At 29.8% G+C, this 23,037-nt stretch overlaps 2 protein-coding genes across 4 annotated transcripts in view; both read right to left on the reverse strand.

Moving 5' to 3' along the window:
• Nucleotides 1-4,941, reverse strand: part of LOC139487892 (uncharacterized) — a 59,057-nt gene extending 54,116 nt beyond the window's left edge. For all 3 annotated transcript variants that reach the window (XM_071273092.1, XM_071273091.1, XM_071273090.1), the window contains exon 1: nucleotides 4,857-4,941. In XM_071273092.1, the coding sequence (XP_071129193.1) occupies nucleotides 4,857-4,902 (46 nt within the window). In that variant the 5' untranslated portion in view covers nucleotides 4,903-4,941. The remainder of the gene's footprint in view (nucleotides 1-4,856) is intronic.
• Nucleotides 4,942-8,733: 3,792 nt separating this feature from the next.
• LOC139487894 (protein sidekick-2-like) overlaps nucleotides 8,734-23,037 on the reverse strand; it is a 36,813-nt gene continuing 22,509 nt past the window's right edge. The window contains exons 29-34 of the mRNA XM_071273093.1: nucleotides 21,593-21,718; nucleotides 20,051-20,209; nucleotides 18,252-18,380; nucleotides 16,843-16,996; nucleotides 13,954-14,101; nucleotides 8,734-13,555 (exon numbers count right to left, since the gene is read on the reverse strand). Coding sequence (XP_071129194.1) covers nucleotides 13,181-13,555; nucleotides 13,954-14,101; nucleotides 16,843-16,996; nucleotides 18,252-18,380; nucleotides 20,051-20,209; nucleotides 21,593-21,718 — 1,091 coding nt within the window. The 3' untranslated portion in view covers nucleotides 8,734-13,180. The remainder of the gene's footprint in view (nucleotides 13,556-13,953; nucleotides 14,102-16,842; nucleotides 16,997-18,251; nucleotides 18,381-20,050; nucleotides 20,210-21,592; nucleotides 21,719-23,037) is intronic.

Consider the following 23,037-nt stretch of genomic DNA (forward strand, 5'->3'; position numbering starts at 1 on the left):
ACGATGTTCAAATTTCATAACAGAACAAAATCTTTCAAACAATCCAGACAGGTGTATAGATAGGGTATGTGTCTCCTGTTATGTGTGCAATATCTGCCATGAGAATCAGAACTCAATGTATCATCAAAGTGAACAAAACATAATCGGTAAATTAACAGATAAACTACTATTGTTGGTATTATGGTGCCTTTTAAAAGATCTAATATTCTAGTGAAATTGTCATCTAATATATAACCATTAAGAACAAAAAAAAGGAAGAAAGGTTCTCACCAAAAAAATCTATATAATTTCTTTGGTGGAATTAGAAACTAAAAGAAAAAAAATAAGTGGAATACATTATAAGGTGATCAGCAAATTACGATGAACGATTCACTATAATATCACAAACATAGATTATTCATGACATGAAGCGTTTTAGCAATTATGCATCTGTCATGCAGCCACATCCTGTTTGTCAATAGTTTGTACTTTAACAACATTCATATTCATTAAAGATTTCGGGGGTATTAATGATTTAAGGGAACATTCAGCTTCATGTTAATTCAAACAATTTCAGCGAAGCAAACATAGACACGGTTATGGTTTTATTTAAGTCTGTTGAAAACGTTAATTGAATGCAATGTGTCAAGGATAGATTCACACTTTCTGCTTGCAGAAAAACCCTATAAATAATTTCAGCCATCTGCATGCGATCTATTCGCACGGTACAATTTAAGTTCTACTATCAGATTCTCTCATTCTAGTGCAATTTCATATTTCTCATCCTCCACTTCTGTTTTTTCTCGTCCAATATATGGGTAGAATATTTGTCTGTATGATGACACAAATAAATCAATTAATCAAGTGACGAAAACGTTTAAGTGGAGTCGGTATAATACGGAGTATTGACTGTGCTTTTAATCGGTCAAGGTTTAGTCTAAACTGGAATCCGCTAGTATGTAAGGCTTCCCACAAGTGTAGTCGTCAGTCGAGATCCAGGTTAGATTTAGTGCACATGAACAAAGGATATACGGGGACAATAGTTTATCAAAATTAGATGATACAATCAGTAACCAAATGTTTTAATTCTTCAGACACCTATCCAATACTAAGCAAATAAAATGCAGATTTTGAAGACGATTTAAATTTAAAAAGATGTTATCGTATTAATTACCGGAGTATCCAAGCGAAGGTAACAAATGAAACAATTACTGATAAAACTAAATTGTACAAAGTGTTGATTGTGACAGACCAAATAATTATGATACGTCTTCCAAAAATAGCATTCGACCTTAATGTTTTTCCGAAACTTCTTACGATAATACAGTCACTATAATCAAAACATACAAAGGTTAAAACTGCCCTCAAGTTTATGTATTTCAATTTTTTAAATGTATCGCGAGAAAACAATTAACGATTAGACTTCAGACATGGGGAAGAATGGGCTTCAGAAACGATTAGAACAAAACTCGTCTGAAACTGTAAACAGGATATGCAGTTACATGAAATCTTTAAAATAAAAAATATGACATCAAGACAATAACCTAAAGTAAAACATGTTCTATAGTGTATCACTGAACAAGTAAAACATGTTCTATAGTGTATCACTGAACAAGTAAAACATGTTCTATAGTGTATCACTGAACAAGTAAAACATGTTCTATAGTGTATCACTGAACAAGTAAAACATGTTCTATAGTGTATCACTGAACAGGTAAAATATGACTTATCCAAGATAAACAACCACACGCAAGTCAGCAACAATCAGTTCGAAATCCACAATTTCTTCATAAAAACTACAGGAGGATAAAGATGCAAAAAAATGGGAAATAGCGCATGGTCTTCAGCTGACAGATATACAAAGTATGATGAATTACAACTCGCGTTGAAATTCCAATGTAACATATGACTGGAATTTACAATTGTCAAAACTTAAGTTTGTTCTTGTATCTTTTTTTTACTAAAGTCCAGAAATATGATGTTCGGTGTGAGCCAAGGATCCGTGTTAAAGACCGTACATTGACCTATCTATAATGGTTTACTTTTATAAATTGTGACTTGGATAGAGAGTTGTCTCAATGGCACTCATACCATTAATTCTCTCCACATTACGCTACCTTATTTTTTAATTCGTAAAATTTGAAGCTGTTGTTGTGATGACGTGCTGTCAATTTAGGTTGAATTACCCTAGACACAACTAAGCTGGTTTTTCTTCTTTCTTTTTTTTTCTTTTAGTTCAACTTGTAAAGTTAATCGGTCGTCAAGTAATTTTAGTAAAAGGTGAAATCGCAAAAATACTGAACTCCGAGGAAAATGCAAAACGGAAAGTTCCTAATCAAATGGCAAATATCAAAGGATAAAACACATTCAAATGAACGGACAACAACTGTCATATTCCTGACTTGGTACAGGCATTTTCAAATGTAGAAAATGGTGGATTTAATCTGGTTTTATAGCGCTAAACCTCTCACTTTTATGACAGTCGCATCAAATACCGTTATTTTTACAACGATGCGTAAACAAAACAGACATAATCGGTAAAATAGTCCACATATGGTTACAATAGTCATCACTGTGTTACTAAGTCAGGAATATGACAGTTGTTATCCCTTCGTTTGATGTGTTTGAGCTCTTGATTTTGCTACTTGATTAGGACTTATATCTAGAAATTGACTATGAGGGTTGGTTGAAAACAAAACTTTACGACAAAAGAGATGATTTCAACTTCCCAATAGTGAAGCATTGGGAAGTTGAAATCATCACTTCGTAAATTTTACGGACGCCATCACAAGTTGGTTGACCGTTAAGGCATATCTGTTATATAGATGATATCGGATATGTTCCTTATGTCGATACTACAATCCCGTTTCTTTTTCACGACTGTGTTAGACTTTTTACCTTTATTTGTGACATTTTTACCTATTGTGTCTGTTTGTTTTGTTCACGCATAATTATCAATATTATTAAATTTGATTTAACTGTCGTACAAGTGAGAGGTTTAGTGTGTCAGAGATGCAAATAAATTATCAAAAAATTTGATCTTTTAACTTTCTTTGTGTTTTTTCGATGGAATTTGTGCTTATACACAAAAAAATATCAAAACGTATTTGAAACTACCACAATCGATTGTTATGTGAAATATATAAATATCTGGAAACTCCATACCATGAGTTAAATTAAAATAAATATATCGGAATCATAAACTTTTAAAGCCCGTAGAAGCATGTTTGCAATTCAAATTTATCTGCTTGGCCTTTTTTTACTTTCTCTAATAAAGAGTTCGATTTCTTTGTGTAATTTCAACATGGTTTGCGCCTGCTTTGAAATATAAATTTCAGAGGAAGACATCGCCATAACCTTTACTGAATTATAGAGACGGTTTTTTAAATCGGGATATTATTTTTTGCGGAAAACACTGTATCGGAGAATGAGAGGTTAATTTACCCTAATAACATTATACTTTTTATAACATAACGAAAATAAAAATTATTTAGACCAGGAATTTTATTTTGATACAGAAACTTGCAGAATTTATACATTGTCTGACATATGGCTATTATTTTGACATTTTATTTGTTATCAGCAATTTCAGCATTTTGATCTTGTTTATAATAACTCCTAGAATTCCTTGATAAGTTGTAACTTATTATCGTTTGCAAAGCTCAGTAGTTTTGTTTTTATTTCTATACGATTTTTTTTATTTTCGGTAGAATTTGGTTCTAATGGTAGGTTATGATGCTATAAATTATTTCAACTCTGATTAAGGGCTTGGTAAACTGTAAAGTCACCTGCCTGTTGCCGAATACTGTAAGTTTACCTAATCAACTCGTTCAAAAACACTCATACGAGTAAAATCATGAAATTGGAATATAAATTAGGGTTAACTGAAAAGTCTTTTGTAGACGAAACGCGCGTCTGTCGTACAAAATTGTATTCCTGGTATCTATGATAAGTTTACTTGCCTAAAAAAATATTGAAAAGCACGAGATGTTTTTTTAGTTTGTCGTTGAAAAATTGTAAGATCTGTTTCATAATTTATATACAAATAATCGTTGGTTTCACTCAGTCTTAATGGTTCTTAAATATAGCATTTTTATATAATTTAGTCGGAGTTGCTTTGTTTATGGAGGCACGTTTATGGGGCAATCACGGGAGTATAGGACCAAAAAATATTTTGCTATTGAAATATAAACATGCATGACCAATACTTCAATTATGTTTATTTTGAACACTTAATTTAAACTTTAAGAAATGTTAATAACATTCGTCACTGATTCAGTGTACCTTAATTTTGATCTATTTCGACCAACATATTGGGTTTTTTTCTGAAATATAATGGAACATCATTTTCTTTTATATATCAAACTGAAATATATAATGAAATTCCTAAACCATACGTGAATATCGGCATTCTTTTTTCTCACATTTTAAGGATGTCTAATATTTATATAAACTAACAAATTTAAAACACTCACTTGATACAAACTTCCAAAAATAGATCCTCAATATAAAAGTGTAACTCTTTTCGCCTTTTATTTAATTTGATTGTAATTTTACGATGACGAAAGTAGAGGAGCACAGAGTTTCGAGGTAAAAATCAGTTTAAAGTTGCTATGTTGATGTATATCTAATATATCAACTTTTATTTCTATTTCTACTTGCTATATTTTGTACAAGTTTATGCCAACAATCCTAATATATAAGGATATGCAGTAAAAATTCAAACGTTTAGATTAAGACTAACGGAATTAATAAAAGTGAATAAACCGTAAAGACAATACATACAGTTTTTACTTGAATTGCAAGAAAATACATTTTTTTTTATTATTCCCGATTCCCTTCAGTAGATGGACTCTAAGGCGATAGCATATACTTACCAATACAAATATACATAGAAACTACTGGTAAATCCAAAACAAACATGCTTCGTTGGCATTTCAATATTGAATTAAATCTAGGGTGCACTTTATTCTGGATAGCTAAATTAAAATCTTGTTCAAGTTCATCAGTTTACGTTAAAGGTATGTTTTACCAAAACCTAATAATCATTAATTTATTGATAACACATATTAAAGTACGTAAATGTTTAAAGCTCAAGATACATTATGTTTTTGTTTTAACACTTCAAAGTTATCTTAGTTCGATCAGATTGGTAATATAAAAACGTCACGAATTACAGCACGGCAGGTCAATTGTTACAATGTTCCATGCATACTAACTATATTTGTATTCCCTATTTTTGTTTTGTACGTATATTTCATTAAGAGTGCGCAGAGTTTTATGAGATTTTTTTTTTCGTTTTGCTAGGTAATTGATGTCTTGTATTAGTAAACACAGTTTATGAAAAATTTGAAATAATTTGAGTCCGTGGTATTTCTAACGGTTATTTTTCCAAATTGTTATCTTGATGATACCCATTGAGTCGTATGTGTTTTGTATTGTGTGTTGTTTAAAATCAAGATTTTAAGAGATTTTTGATAAAATAAATGAAAAAAGGAGCCATAATGAACTACGTAATGATAGAAGCTCATTTGTCATTGTAAAACATTTTTCTACAATTAAATAATAAATTTTTCTAGGAAGTTAACTCGATTCTCCGTCTTTGTGACTGTCTGTTTCATTCTTCAGCAATTTCCTAACACCCTTGGCCAGCAAACTAAGAAATAAAGCTCAATCATTATTACTTATATTATTGTTCCAAAATAATAGCCAATATATAGGTAAACGGAAAAAAAGTCACAGGAAAAAAAGTCATTGGAAAAAAAGTCACAAAATGCCTAGGAAAAAAAGTCACAGGAAAAAAGTCACAAGAAAAAAAGTCATAGGAAAAAAAGTCACAATATATATTTAAGTATAATTATTTATCAGAAGTATGTTTGAATGCACATTAACAATTCACTATTTGCATGTATGCAATAGATAACTTAAGTTTTTGAATGCATAGAAAAAGTCATTATATACTTGTATCAGATTAATTATCTTTTAGTGGTAAATTTTATTTCATTATATCTGACATACTATATATCAACTAATAATAGTGTAAAAGAATATTTTCTTTTTATTCAAAACTGACATTTTAATAAACAGGGAAAGCTTATTGTTTCCTTTTATTTAATAATGAGCACACATTGTTTTTCATTGGCATGGCTTCCTACCAATACAGGTAGTGAAAAGTCTTTAAAAAGGGAAATGTGCCATAAGAAGCCACTAAACGATATCAACAGTCCCTATCAATAATTGTTGTAAATACCTAACTATTACTAATGGTAATGAGTTGTTTGATACTCAATCTAAGGATTCTCATCTTAAAAAATCAAAATAACATGTAGTCAAATATATAAATAATTGTGATTTTTTTCTTATTTTGACTCAAATAAAAGGAAAACTATGTGACTGCTTCATACAAAATACATATTGTGACTTTTTTTCCTGTGACCGGTTTTCCTGTGACTTTTTTTCCGTGACTTTTTTTCCTGTGACTTTTTTTCCTACATTCAATATATAAAGGAACAATCCGCCATTTAAAAGCAATTAATCTTATAAAAGTCTTAGTAAAAAGTCACTGGCAACTGACGATTTCCAAAATATTGACCTTTTTATTAAGATCAGTGTTATAGTTGACTCAAATCTCAAAGGAGTATTTGTTATTTTGTATCGTGATCAGTTTATCAGAGAAGTAAAGACCGTGAGTATTCACCTTTTCTAGTATCTTTTCGTACTACTGACAATTTCTCAACTGGTAGACAAATGTATACAGTTGACATGTGAGGCTTAAGTAATCATAGTTATTAGATATCCCCAACCTTCAAGTAAATCTATGCATGATTTTTTGGGAGAACCTCTCGACGGGTATAAGTAGCCCTTGGTCAATTAAAAGAGCTACAAACCGTTTCAGTATAGCTACATAGCATGATACCCACATTTGAGATACACAACATTTGAGACGGCAGTACATAGTAAAATGAACTAACAAATTTTAAGAAAACGCATTGGAGATAAATCAGATTATGAATTTGGCAAAATTGAAACTTAAATTTGGAGATTAGAAAGTAAAGAATTGTTATCAAATTTTGGCAAATCATTTCACATGCCTTTTTTGAACCAGGGTTAATAAAAAAAACATTGGACCTAGGGAGATATGACATTTAAGAAAAAAAATCTTTAGATGTGGATGAGAGGGTCATTGGTCTAAGAATTGCATCGTTATGCAAAATTACGTGGAGATTGCTAAAGGGTATTTTTATGAAAAACTAATGGTAATTAGCGACACTAGATAAATGCTTGTTTTGGCCCCTTTGGACCCCTTATTCAGAAACCTTAGGGACCATAACCTCCAAAATCAATCCCAAGCTTCCTTTTGTGGTTATAAACATTGTGTTAAAATTTTATTGACTTCTATTTACTTATACTAAAGTAATTATCCCGAAACCATCCGTCTTCGGACGATGACGACGTGATACCAATATACGACCGCAAAATTTTTTGCAGTCGTATAAAAAGTGGTAACTGGCAGGTCAAATTTGAAGTAGACAGTAGAGATCAAACTGTGTTTGCCTATGACAAATGACTATTTCTAACTTATATCATACCTTTCAGCCACTAATCACTCACTAACAAGAATTCTAGTCTTAAGTGAACTGTTGGATGTCAGAAGGATTTTGATTCCTTAAGAGATAGTCTTAATGTTGTACCACTACTTACCTATCCAAAGACCAAAAAATACTAGTCTTGTACAAAGATGCCAGTAATACCAGTATCGGTGAACTATAAAATCTCAAGGCAAAGGACTTCTGTACTACTTGTCTCACCACGTTTAAATTCCATGCACCCAGAGTGCTTTTCTGAATTGAACTTTTTCAGGTATGCTCAAATCTGAATAATTGAACACCAATGCTATTGACTCCGTTAAACAGTAGTATCTCTATACACAAGGCTTGTAGCAAAGTTGATCAAAAATGGTATATTAATATAAATAAGGTAAAAGATTTTCCCATCCTGTGATTGTTACATAATTTAGGAATATCAATGTATTCATATTGTAATGTGTTTATGTTTGAATTAGATAATTAGGAGATAACTGTATTGTATTTTAAGCTCCGACGGCATCAATTGGGGATTTGATGGTCGCAAATTAAGTTTACTGGCGACGCGTTAGCGGAGACCGTAAACGGGTTTTTGCGACCATCAAATCCCCAATTGATGCCGTCGGAGCTTAAAATACAATATTGTTATCTCCATTCTAATGAAACTGACAGAAAATAACGTTAAAACATGTATTTAAAATCTGTCATATGCCGTCTGCGCTTGCGCGTACGTCCCATAGCATCAATTGTCAATTGATGCCATGTAAGAAAGTGACGTTATCCAATCAAAATGAACGTTACAAACGTTGTTGCATTAGAATGCATCATGAATGTTTTTACATACTTCCTGACATTGAGGCTTTTAACTTATTGTTGTTTGCATCCTAACAAAAAGATTTGTAATCATCTGACTTTTGAAATGCTGAACAGGTGGTTAAAAATATTTACTCTGCCAGGGCTACATGAGTACCTATACATGAATATAATTTACTGTATAATTCAGAAGTTAATGTGTGCATATTTCTATGTAGTATTTAAACAACTGACAATAGTGTGATTGCAGTATCTGATGATGTGAGATTACATTATTGTCACTGTTATCATGTCACATTTTTCTACTCAAATAAAGTAAATTGATAATTGTTGCATGCAATAAATAAAAACTCTCATCTATATCGTAATGAATTTATTCAAAATGGAAAACCATTCATCATTAAACATACCATTTGGTAAACAGATCATCAACTAGTATCACATGATAATTGTAAAATAAAAGTAAAATAAAATTAATCCAGGATTTAATGCATTCAGTCAAGCAATAGTCAAATATATTTTATCATTGACAATTCAGATTTTACAATACTTAACATACCATAGAAATGGTATCGAAATTGATAAAACTTTGAAATGCATATTTCATTACCTTGTATATCATAACTAAGCAAACAATTTGAAATTCTATTTTCATTCAACAATTCGAACTTGTTTTTGGTTAAAAATAAATATTCATAACCTTAAGTTCTTTTCTATTTAAACTTAGATACACAGTCTTATTGTACTTGTTTTTGTTATGGTAAATAATATCTTATATAGAATTCAACATACAATCAAAAGTAATTTGCTTTTGATTTGTGTCGACCTAAATGTTTATGGCATAATTCAAACTAAAATATGTTTTGAATAAACTAACAATAAAATTTTACTTTTCAGGTTCAGTCAATATATAATTAAACAACCTTGTTTTCTATTGGAATTTCATATGACAAAATTTGCTATCCCATTTCAAATTTTCGTTGACAAAATTGTATCTATTTCATGGGTCCAGAAAACAAACATTAAATTAGAAATGCCCTCACTACACTGTAAGTATTATCAGGAACGTTACCAGTAAAACAACTGGTTCCAATGAGACATTTAACAGTAAATAAACTGCTGGTTGTATAAAAATTGTCCACTTCTCGTTTTTCATTTAAAAAAAGGATATTATTTTTTTTATTTAATATATCACAACCTATTTATTAATAATCAAATGCTAGTACATGTTAATGTACTTGTCTATAGTATTTCAGTGTAAATGTTAAATTTTCTAGTGCATGCTTATATACTTTTTTAATTCTACTTGATTCAAGCCTTTGAATATTTTAGTTTTAGAATTACATGATATCTGGTAAAATAAAACTCACATCCATCACACATAAAAATCATTGAAATGAGACAAAAATATATGAACTAAAATTAAAAACTTTGCAAGATTAACAGTATTAATGTATTTATTTATTATAATTAAATTTACACAATATGTGTAAGAAAAATAAATTATTTTAATATTTTGAAAATAAAAAGTGTCTTTTAATATTGTCTGAACATTACCTAATCAAGGTACCTAAAAAAGTAATTACTTTATCTTTATGTTTTTCTTGCAAGGTAAATATTGAGAAATTGGCTTTGATGTTTTACTTGCAAAGTAGAAATAGACATATTGGCTGTACTGTTTTTTTATTGCAAAGTAAATAATGCGATATTGGCTAAGTACAAATCTATGAGCATAAAAAATAAGTAAAAACTCTTTTTAAAACTTTTTTTAGAGTCACATTTAAGACTAGATTGTTAATAAATGAATAATTGTGATTCTAAATTTATTATGGTTAATAAGTTTATGATATTTACAAGTGCATTTGGAAAAATTCATTAAATTTCAATTAATAGTCATACATAATATTTTTCATAATCAGCGAGCTTAAAAAATATATTCTGTATGGACCATTAAACATGCTACATACATCATTATATTGCATTGAACAATGATTAATTTGTACTAAGAATAACTAAAATATAATTGTATAACAAATATGTACAGAACTATATATAAAACTATAAAACAAAAAAGTTTGCACTATGATACACAATAAACACATAAAAGTACATTAACCACAACCTGTAGCACCAATTGGTTGGTGGAGAGACAACCTGCATATAGTGAAAATAAATGTTAACTATTAGGTCCTAGGGTCGAATTTGTAGGAACAGTTATATTGTCAAAATTGAAGCTTGAATGAGTTTATGTCTAAATGATGGTAATACTACAAGTTTAAGATAACTTGCAAGGCTTTCATGTATTTGGTTTGCATCTTTTTATTGGGTATAAAAGAAATTAAATTACATTTTTTTGGTAAGTGTATTAAAAAAATGAAATATTAAGTCTTCACAGCAAAAATAATAAAATTGTATTCTAATGAATGCATAGATATAATTTACTTTTCAGGGCAGGGCATCATTTGACATAAACATAAATTTAAACCTCAAAATCAATTATTTCGTTATTCATAATATCCTTTATTTAAGTTTAATATGTTAAAAAGATCCTCTTGTAATTTTTCTTGTCATTGAATTATGTCCCTTACAATTAATAATTTTTTTCTTTTAGTAAAAACTGAAACTAAGTTTTGATATCAAATCTTTTCTATCTCAAAGTAATCTTGAAAAAATCATTAATAGAAATATCTGAATTACATTATAATAAAATTATGCATTCAATGAATTTTTTTGAGAAAGCACATAAGTACATCCACGAAAGAAAAAAAATGCAAATTAATCTTGTGAAATGCCAACGGGATAAAAAGCTAAATAAATAATTTCCCTGAACTAATGGTTTTGATTATGCTTTTTTAAATATTAAAAGTACAAAAAACTAATAAAATTATTGTGGTATTTCAGAAAAAATAAAGTCTTTGTTATCTTAAATAAAATGTATCTATATATTTATCACAAATGCTGAATGTTATTTCTGATATGGAATGGATACCTAAATATTCGTACATAGAAACAATTATAAAACAATGCTGACATGACTTGCATAGAAAAATATATACTTTTTAACATATTCACAACCACATAAAACCAATATCAACATAGTTCATGGAGAATATTTAACATCAGGTTTAATTCGTAAATAACTCCATGAAAAAGTAAATTGGTCCATTTTTCTTTTTAGATTCACGAAAAATATATTTCTCATACTTTGAATTAATAGTTGATATGTATAATTTAAATAGAATCTATTTATAAAATTCATTTTTTCGATATTTGGAATTTGTTATTTGATATGATTTAGGTATCGTGTAAAAATACAATAAATAAGATTTAAATACAACATTTAAAACATTTCTCTCCTTGTTAGGTGTATAACACAACCTAATTTTTGGTTTACAGACCTTTATCATGATAAGTTGAAATCAACAAAACTTAAATTGCACTTTGCAAAAACAAATTATTCTAATGCTTGTGTGTTTGCAGAATGCATCAACAAAAAAATTATTCTATGCAAAAAGAATTAGTTTTAATCATATTAAATTGTATATCATTCATTTTCTACATCAATTCAGATGAATAAATGAAATTGTTTTGATCAGCTTATTCAACAATTGAGCTGTGTGGGATAAAGGTCGACCTTATGCAAATAAATAAAATTACCTCTGTAAATTTATTTTGGGTTGAATAAATCTCTATACAAAGTCTGTACTTGTTTGAAAATTGATTCCATATATTTTTTTTAATTTTGTATTTAACCTTTACAAAATTAATCAAAAGCATATACATGAACATGAATATGCACACTTGCATAAGGTCCATTCCTTACTTATGCAGCTCATTTGAATTACATCTCATTGTCAAATAAATTGAGTATTGTTAAAATTTGTTAATTTTTTTAATCTTACCAAGAATGTACATATACATATATCTCTAAAAAAAGATATTTAGATATTTTGTTTTTTGTTATATGTACATTTCAAAATTTACAATTGTTAATCTTGCATTTCTGAAAAAATAACATAGTATCTATGTACATAAATAGTGTTTAATATTCTATGTACATACATAAACAACAACCATATATTATCACAAAACATATTCTTATTAAAACCCAATGGATTTGCCGTGATCCTATAAGAAATTACAGGCACACTTATAGTGTTTTAAATCTGGTTACTATATCAAGTACATAATAGTAAACTATACTGACTGGTTAAATAATTCTCAGATTTTCAGCTGAATACTTTTCGTTTTTATTGGGGGAATTTCCCAAACATTCTATTATCAACATTAAATGCACAATAAATAGTAAACACTGCAAGCTTACATCACTTTAACACCCATGTAGACAATATATATATATATGTCATTTGTATTTAATAAAATACATTTGTCAATAATTAGAACTGTTTATGAACTATTAAATATCATTGATGATATGATTAAATATACAATGCTTATTATAAATACTTATTGCACCAGGACTGAACCTTTACTGTAAAAGTTCTATACAGTCTGAAATACATTCATTTAAACATATGCAGTAAAATGACCATTTTGGATTTCTCCCACTTCTGTTCATGGAGGCTCTAAAGGGGTGAACAGAAGAGCAGATGATATAGTATGATTATAGTACATCTATGATTAAGCACTATATTAATCGACATAAACATGTTTTGGCCTTGATGGGAGGTAACTCTTGACTGATCACAGAAACAGACATCAATTCGTTTATCGATTGTCTCTTCAAATTTTCGTGTCATGATTAACTAACATCGTTGATAACACAATACTGTAACATGCCTTCATCATACAAATGATGAAAATCCTGGTAAAGGAGCTCTTGATCCTGCTGCATTGTTAATCACAATCTGTCCTGAGTTTAAGCTGATGCCATAATGGCTACTACTGGCTTCACTGTCTGTATAATTATAAGCATTGTAGTGACTCTGATTTCTATGTGGAGTTTGTGGTGGGTGATCATGGTGATCATGATGATCATGACGATCACGGTGATCATGGCGATCATGATGATCATGGTGATTAAGTCTAGGATATTCATCTGAATAGTCATTATTATAGGTGCCCCTTGGAAATGGAGGGCGTGGGGGAGATTCCTGTGGGAGGGGAGGTGGTGGTGGTGGTAATGGCTTGTCATCCAAATCACTCTCATCTTCACTTCCCTGTAAAGATAAAATAAAAATGTATATACATATAATATGTATACACAACATAAATTGTCCATTTGCCAAAGGTGCAGATTTAACTTCAATCATTGAATCTTTCTCAGACAACTCAGCTCTTGTGTATAACTACCTTAGATTAAGTCAAAATAGTTACATGCATCAAAAACCATAACTAAAACAACTAAGAAAATATTACAATTGAAATGTTACTCTTGTTTAATATTTTTTAATTCGTTCCATTGTTTTGAAATGAATTCCATTTTTTATTTTGCTTCCATTGATTGAAGGCCTACATTTGTCCCTCAAGCAAAATCTTTCTTTCTTTACTTGACAATATATAAAAGCTACAAGCTGATTAACCTTTGTATTATAGTTAATTGTGTGATGTTTCTTACCCCTGAACTATCTTCTAGATCTGATGGTTTCTGTGTTGTGTCACTACTACCATCATCATCATCATCTGGTAACGGTCCTTTCTGTGGTGTAGCTCCTATATCACTCTCAGAGTACGTCACACTAGCAGGACTTGGTCTTGGTGGTTGTCTGTACAGAAGAAGTATACTTGTGTAAAACATAGTACTACTGTAAACTCAAAAATATTTGCAATGTTTTCATCACTGTGAAAATTGCCAAAATCTTTACATTTTAATGGCATCGTTTGTATGTAGTATTTCTTAAATCGCTTTACAGTGAGATGCTTATAGGTGTTACTGTAAAATTTTACCTATAGCTCAACCTGTTTTTAAAATTGTCAACACAATAGGGACATTTAAATTGACCAGTTGGTATTGTTAGATTTAGATATACCTTGATTCTACCTGTACAGATTTTTATTCACCTAACCCAAAGTTTCAGCATGCTTTTTTCCTGAAATCAGTAAAAGATTAAAATAAATATGTATTACTATGTTTGAAAATTTAAACTGTTTTTACACCAAAATGCTTCTTTAAAATTCTAACCCTTATATATAGTATTGTCCAGCTGCCAGTGAAACAAGAAATAGCTGCTCAGGTGTTTACAGTTTAAATTTTCAGAGGGATATGTTGTTCTTTTCTTCACATGACCCTTCAAGATTTTCATTTTGGATTATTATTTGCAATGTTTTAAATCTTTTGGTGTCATTGTGCATACAATATTGGATTTATTTTATTTGAATTCACTAGCAATTTTGCTTCTTAAAATGTGATGTGTTTCTTTCAAGATTTTATTGTCATGACGGACATCAAGGAGGAAATAATTCATTCTAACCGTTTTGTGGGGCTTACATATGATGTTGTACATATAAAATTAGAAACAATTTTGGAGTATACCTTGCAGTGTTTTTTCTTTGAAATCTATTATAATATTAGTGGGAGTTTTGTGCAGAAAATGCTGTGTTCACTAAAGGAAATTCAATTTTGCATACAATGGGATTTAATTATGTTAAAGATTTCAAAATTTCAAAACTGGAATTCAAGTAGGAGATATAGTGTGTGTTCATCCAACATGTTTCTGTGGCTTTAAATGTGATTTTTGAAATATTCATTATTAATTTTTGGATCTATTACAAATTTAAGATGATTCCCTATTTAAATGGGATCTTGGAAATGAAATAAAATGTTGAAGTAGTGCAGTGGATATAGTCTAATCTAGTGATAAAGTGAAAAATAAAAGTAAAATATTCTAAAATATTCCTAACGTGAGGAAATGTTTTTTAAAAGTGAATGTGAAATTGGAAATAGTCATTATAAAATTCTGAATCAAATAGTGTTTGATTTGGAAATTATTATAGGAAATGAAATAAAATGTTGAAGTAATGCAGCGGATATAGTCTAATCTAGTGATAAAGTGAAAAATGAAAGTAAAATATTCTAAAATATTCCTAACATGAGGAAATGTTTTCAGTGAATGTGAAATTGGAAATAGTCATTATAAAATTCTGAATCAAATATTGTTTGATTTGGAAATTTATTATAGGAAATGAAATACAATGTTTACTGTGGATATATTAAAATTAAGTGAGGATAACTATTTGGAATATAGTAATGGAAATGATTCTGAATTATGTATAGATTCTGCACCTGTTAAATTAGGATGTATATCATTGGAAGTTAATCAGAATTTATACTATGGATTTAGAAAAAAATCTAGTGAAGTAGTGAAAAATGAATGAAATTGGGAATTATTTAAAGTCTTTGGAATTCTGGTTGAGATGTCAAATATTAGTGTAAAAAAATAAATGAAATTGTTTATTCAAATATGATTTTGAGGTTTCATTAAAGTGAGTGAAATATTACAACTGGATTATTTAGGGTATTAAACACTGCTAGTAGTGGCTATGCAAACATTTAGATGAAATGTAGTGCATTTTAGGTCATGCAATTTTAAATTACAACTGCAAGAAAATAAAATATATGATATAGTCATTCTTGTTTGGCTTGATCACTCATATAAGATTTTGAATGACAGTAAAATAAAAATCTCTCAACAGAATAATCCTAGGTAAAAAAAAGTTCAGGAAAAAAGCATGCTGAAACTTTTGGTTAGGTGAATAAAATTTTTTACAGGTAGCATCAAGGTAGATTTAAATCTAACAATACCAACTGGTCAATTTAAATGTCCCTATTGTGTTGACAATTTTAAAAACCGGTTGAGCTATAGGTAAAATTTTACAGTAACACCTACAAGCATCTCACTGTAATTCAACTCACATTTATATCAATTGTTTTGTGTTGATTGTCCAACTATTGAAAAAATAAATACACATAATAATTTCTGAATTTAGTGCATTAAGTCTGGAACATAAATCAACCTCAACAATATGGGAAATTAGACCTTAGACAGGAGTGCAAAGAATCAAACATTCAAAATATCTTTAGAAACAATTCTTCTGTATAAAAATATTGTTTTATTTTTCTAGCAAAAGTATGTTATAAGTAAGGATACTTATTTCAATATATAACTGAACAATAACCAAGCACTTGCTTGAAAAATAAAACACATAAATGAATAATTACTGCAAATTCAGAAAAAAATGTGTGCATTTAATATTGTGAATTTTTTAGAATGGAAAAATATGTGTGTATAATTTCAGGAAAATCTTCATACAGATTTATGTATCAGATATTAGAATGCAAGTTCTTATTATTGGGATCATCACCCAATCACATAGTTCCACTAATGAAAAGCTTGATTACTCAAGAACCAATTTTCCCAGTTGATACTATTTTGTTCAATAGTTTGTTCCCAGGGACACTATAGTAATTGAGTACAGGTTGACATCCTTATTAACAGATATAACGAACCTTGGTAGTGTGCCTGTCCTTGGAAAGCCATTTCTGATGGTAGCTATATTTCTCTGTGATTGTCTGGCATTTCTATCCAGTGTAGAGAAGCCTCCTTCCTCAGGCTCCATAGTCTCCATTGGGTTTGACATACCAACATTGGCAGGTTTTTTATCTATAAAAAATATAAATGGAGAATTCATCCATGGGATAGAGAAGATGCCCCAGCTGGCATATACATGTTATAAAAGGACATGACTCAAGAAAAGTAACAGTGACGTAACCCAAATTCGAACTTCTAGGGTCTAAAAGAAGTGTGGAACTTTTAACTGTTTTATGATTTAGCATTGCTGATTATCAAAATTCTGGATGTCTATAAAAATTTGGTTCAAATCTGTGTCATCACTATTTTCACTTAGATTATTATCAAACAATTCTGCATGTCTTCCAAAACATTGGGCCATTTATCAAATATAATGTTGGTATTTCCTTGTTTTTAGGCACTAACTTACCACTATGTATAGGTTATAAAAAGAAGCAGGGTTGGCAAAGTATTACCCGCCCGGGAATTCCCGGGTGGGAAAACCCGGGTTTTCCCGGGCTGGGCAATACTCCCAGAAATGGGTAATAGTGGGCATTACTGGGCAATATGATTTTTTAAGCTTTTTTTAACACAAAATAGTAAAGACTTGTTGTAGTTTCATAGTATTACAGCTAAATACATTCTTTTTATACAGATAATCATTGAGAGTCATTTCTAGAAGAATTAATATTCAATTTCACTTGTTTTTCATTATTTCTATATGTAGGCAGAATACAAGATTAGCACATTTAAGGATACCTTGTTAATTACCAAGCATTGTTTCAATATTCCAAACTTTGATAAAATTGCTTCTTTTAAAGTGAATTGTCATTTTAACATTCATATTGAAATTGATGATATTGCTAAATAAACACCCAAAGGGGTCATGCCATTAACCTTAAAGAATTGAAAGGGCTGATTATTGTTACATAAACAAATCTGTGTTCTAATCTGAATAATTACTTATTAATTAGTGACAGTACATATATACATTATTCAAATGTACTTATTTTACCTGTAATTGTTAATTCTTAATCATGTTAATAAGAGTTATACTTATTTGAAAAAAAAAGATTTTTTTTGCTTTATATTTACAGTTTGACCAATCTAGACACACAAAACCAGTTATAAATATCTTAACTGTATTACATCTGTTTTTATTCACTGAATCCTCTATAAAATTTAGACCAGTATTTTATATTACCCAGTATTGCCCAGTATTACCCACTAAAACCCAGTAAAACCCGGGTTTTCCCAGTATTTCCCACTGGGCTGGGCAATACTCATAAAACCCGGGTTTTTGCCAACCCTGAAAAGAAGCCACTGTTACAAATAAGAAACAACTTACCATTTTTGGTTCTCCTGTGAACTAGGCATAATAGTGACACAACCATCAGTATAATCACAGCTCCTGCTAATGCCATTATAACGAGAAACCACCACTGATTATGGAATGATTTAGCTACTGCTATTTGTTCTGTAATGAGAAATTTAATGTTTAATGAATGAATAATTTACTTCAGTCAATACTGTAGCAATATAAAATTGCCTGTTCTAAATTTAAACACATGGTGGAAATGAGGGGAACTCACAGTAATAAATTGTGGGAGGCTGCTTTTCTTTAGAATTAATAAGAATTATAAGTGGAATGAAAACTTATTATATTGGGAAGTTAGGAGTTTAAAGGCAAGCAGAAATTGACACTTAAAAAAAATAATTTTGTATGAATTTTGAATGTTTAAAAAGTCATAACTCCTCAATAGTTAACACATATAATGTTGAAAATAAACATGTTGGTGACCCTCTGCTGTTGTTTTTTATTTGGTCGGGTTGTTGTCTCTTTGACACATTCCCCATTTCCATTCTCAATTTTATATACTGAATTTTATGATAAATGATAATTTCCAAAAATTTAAAAGAAAACAATGATAACATCAACAAACATGATAAGCCATATAAGTAAATTTTCTGTTCTCTATAATAATATTACTTTATTCAGAAGCAATACAGCTTATAGAATATACAATTTTTCAATATTTTTTTGAATGCATCAGTGAAATATAAATACAATAATTATACACAATACATGTATGGCGGAGAATGAAAATAAATTCATATGATAAATAAATAATACAACTACATATTACGAATTTTTTCAATATTAAACAAAAATTTACCTAAATTATTAAGTTCTTTCACATTATGAACTGATAACAACTGTATAAGTTTAAAAGTGGATGGATATTGCCAATAATATTTCTTAATGTATAGTTTTCTTACATCACTATATCTATTACATTCTAGAATAACATGGTATTCATCTTCTACCATATTGTTATCGCACATAGTACATAAAAATCTGTTTTCTCTATCTACATTGTAATATCTGCCTGTTTCTATATTGAGGCTATGAGCGGATATACGATATTTACATATAAAAGGTTTATATATTTGATTAACAGGTCTATCTAAATTAAATTGCAGTATATCTGTGTCATATATATATCTATAAAGAATACATTTTGATTAATCATTAAAAAAAGCATTAACATCAGCAATAAAGGTATCTTTCATTCTTTGTTTTAACTCATGTATGAATATATAAACATTATTTACACTTTGTTGTAGCCATACATCATGAAAACCATATCTACATAAAATATCTTTGACTGAACATGCCCAATTCGATTTGTCATTGGGTTTTTTAAATGAACTCTCCAACATATCTTCATAACATGCTTTAAGTATACAGTTATCAGTATTTAATAATTTAAACCAAAACTGAATCAGTCTTCTTTGTCTTTCATAATACATTGGATAACGTCCCAATTCACAGTAAACCAGGTTATTTACAGCAGTTTTTCTAACCTTTAGAATTCGTTTTAAAAAATATAAAAGTACTTTCTCTATATCATCACACTTCACAGCTATAATTAAGTATACTAGATACATAAGTATCAAATAAGGACAGTAACGTTTCACAGTTATAATATTCATCTACAATTTTACTACATAAAGAAAAAACAGCTTTTCTTCCTTGATTGGCTAACATTTTTTGTGTATGTAAAAAACTGCCATTATAATTAAAAAGAATATTCTATTCTTATAGTGATGATGTCAAAAACTGGTATATCAAATGTAACATACCTAGCCATTGTGTTGGTTTACTTGCAAGACCTGTTCCTTTATAATTGAATGCCATAACATTGAATTGACAGCCACCATCATTACACATGTTAGGCCATGGTAAACTGACTCTAGTGCTGCTAGAATACTGGACATGAACTATTCTCCATGTCAAGGTACCTGTAATGAATATAATAATCTATCTGTAACTAAAATTTCCTATTTTTATGCCCCATTTATGGGCATTATGTTTTCTGGTCTGTGCGTCCGTCCGTCTGTTCGTTCGTTCATTCGTCCGTTCGTCCGTCCGTCCGTCTGTCCCATGTCAGGTTAAAGTTTTTGGTCGAGGTAGTTTTTGATGAAGTTGAAGTCTAATCAACTTGAAACTTAGTATATATGTTCTGTATGATATGATCTTTCTAATTTTAATTCCAAATTAGAGATTTAACCCCATTTTCACGGTCCACTGAACATAGAAAATGATAGTGCGGATGGGGCATCCGTGTACTGGGGACACATTCTTGTTCTATATGTTTTATTTAGTTAATGTCTATATATTGATTTCTATTTATATAAATAAAGTAGATGTAGACAGGAACACTATTTTATAGTGTTTATATCATGTAAAACAACATTATGAGAGAATACATTCATCCTAATGTGAAGCAGAAAAGGCAATGGAATGCAAGTCCATATATGATTGGGAAAAAACTACAGCATTCAAACAATCATTCACATATTTTTTCTACATACAGTTACTATCTTACTTTCCAGATTAAAGCAAGTTGTAGTTAAAATTTTATCTGAATTCAATTATTATTCATGGAATACCAATATTAATTTATTTTGTAGGTAAAGGATAATAACTTTTAATATTAATAATTCGTATATTTTAACAAATTTGATTCGTTTAGGGATAGTCACATGTTAAACTATATTTTCGAAGGTAGAGAGAAAACGGCGGATAGCAAAAAGCATATTGACCGGCAAAAAGCATATTGCACGGTTATTTTTAGAATATTTAAAAACCGAAATATACTTTGTGACGTCATGTAATGAATTTCAGGATATTGTTTAATGTTTTGAAACAAATGATATCTGTGACCGATTATTTGACGAAAAAAAATCTTCAAATACATAAGATGTCCAAAAAAAAAGTAAATTAAATAACAACTAATATGTTGTTATTGTCAAGGAGACAATGTAATATCTATAAAGTTTCAACAAACCAAAATGACGATTTTGATACAAACATGGTCGGAAATTAATAATATAACAAATATAGCCTTTGTATGAGGTCAATACAGGATATATCGACCCAAAGAAGTATATCGACCTCGGACTTCGTTCTCAGTCAATATACTTCTTTCAGGTCAATATATCCTTGTATCGACCTCATACAAAGGCTATATTTGTATAATATATATGGTCAAAGAAGAATATACTAGATATACTTGTATCCAGATGAAAATTGAATATCTACAAAAATATCATTTCCCCCCAATACAGTATGTCTATCATTTGAATATGTATTTAACAATAAATGGGGATAAAACTACTTACTTCTGCTAACAGCTTGTATGTAATAAGCTGTTATAGGTGCTATCCCTTCTGAACCATTTCTCCATTGTAGCACAACATTTCTTCCTTCAATTACAGCAGTGGGTTGATCTGGTCTACCAGGAGAACCTGAAAATAGAAGTTATTGTTATGAAATATGTCAGCTTTTCTTGAAATGTAATTTTTAAAAAGGGAAATTGAGAAATCATGATGGAAAGGTACCAATTGAGAAGTGTCATGATTAAGGTCACTGCATACAGAAACCTCAGCAAGTACAGAACAACAATATTTCAATAGCAGTACATTTCTAAAGATTTGGATAAAATATAGAATATTCTTTTAAAGAAAGCCTTTGTATATATGTTTAAGAGTGAAACATAGCCATTCAAGTATACAAAACAGGGCCGTATACAATACAGGGCCGTAACTACATGGAGGCAAATGAGGCAAATGCCTCATGTTGGAAATTTCAAAAAAAAAAAAAAAAAAATTGAATCAAAAGCTTGTCTTCCTATTAAATTGTTTTCACGGCAAGTGTCTTGCAAGAAGCAAGCTTTCTTCACCCCTGCATGTTTTTCGTGATCCTTGTTTCTATTTTACTTTTAGTTTTTAGTGTTGATGTCATTATTTGTACCCGGGTTTGTCTTTTGTTCATTTATTGTCCTAGTTTATGACTATTGTCTAAGTGTTGACTTTCATTTGTAAATGTGCGGTTTGGCAATGTTGCATATCCACCGATGTTCAGAAATTATGCGAGAAATGTTTTAAGATACGATGCTACTGGACACAGAAAAAATATTCGTTTCTTCAAGGAGAATTGAGGTTAATATCAAAGAATACTAAACTGGCTCTTTTTTATAGATAAAACTAGATAGCTGACATGGTTTTAACTAAAGTAAGACCACCAATCTGCCGGTATCAAATCATTAAAAAACAACAACAATGTTTTGCCATATGATCTTTTACATTGAACAGGGACTTTCTATACTAGGTATAGACTGTCCCTGCATTGAAGGGTTAAACTTGCATTAAGTCATGTTCAGACCCTGTAACAGAGTTTCACAGTGCAGAAAATAAAGGAATATGGAGTAAACGTGCACGAAACCTAATCGCACACAAAGTCAATGCATAGAAAAAATACAAATTATCAATGGTCAGGGTTTTCATTCCTGTTCTTCATCTTAATAGTCACTGGAGGGTCTTCAACAATGCATGAATCATTAATACCATTACACAAGGTCAAGATTGTCCCTAGTATCGACTTAAGCAGTACTAGTACTTAAAAGTATAATACTGCACTGTCAATATAAATAAATCCAGTTATAGAAAAATCACCCAAGTCTAAACACAAAACAAGACAAGAACAGACAGCTTCGGTATTAATGATTATGAGAATAACGATGTTTGCTTTATCCTATATATCAGCCTTTTGATGTTGTCCCTAAAAC

The sequence above is a fragment of the Mytilus edulis genome, chromosome 9, assembly GCF_963676685.1.
Source record: "Mytilus edulis chromosome 9, xbMytEdul2.2, whole genome shotgun sequence".
Lineage (NCBI taxonomy): Eukaryota > Metazoa > Mollusca > Bivalvia > Mytilida > Mytilidae > Mytilus > Mytilus edulis.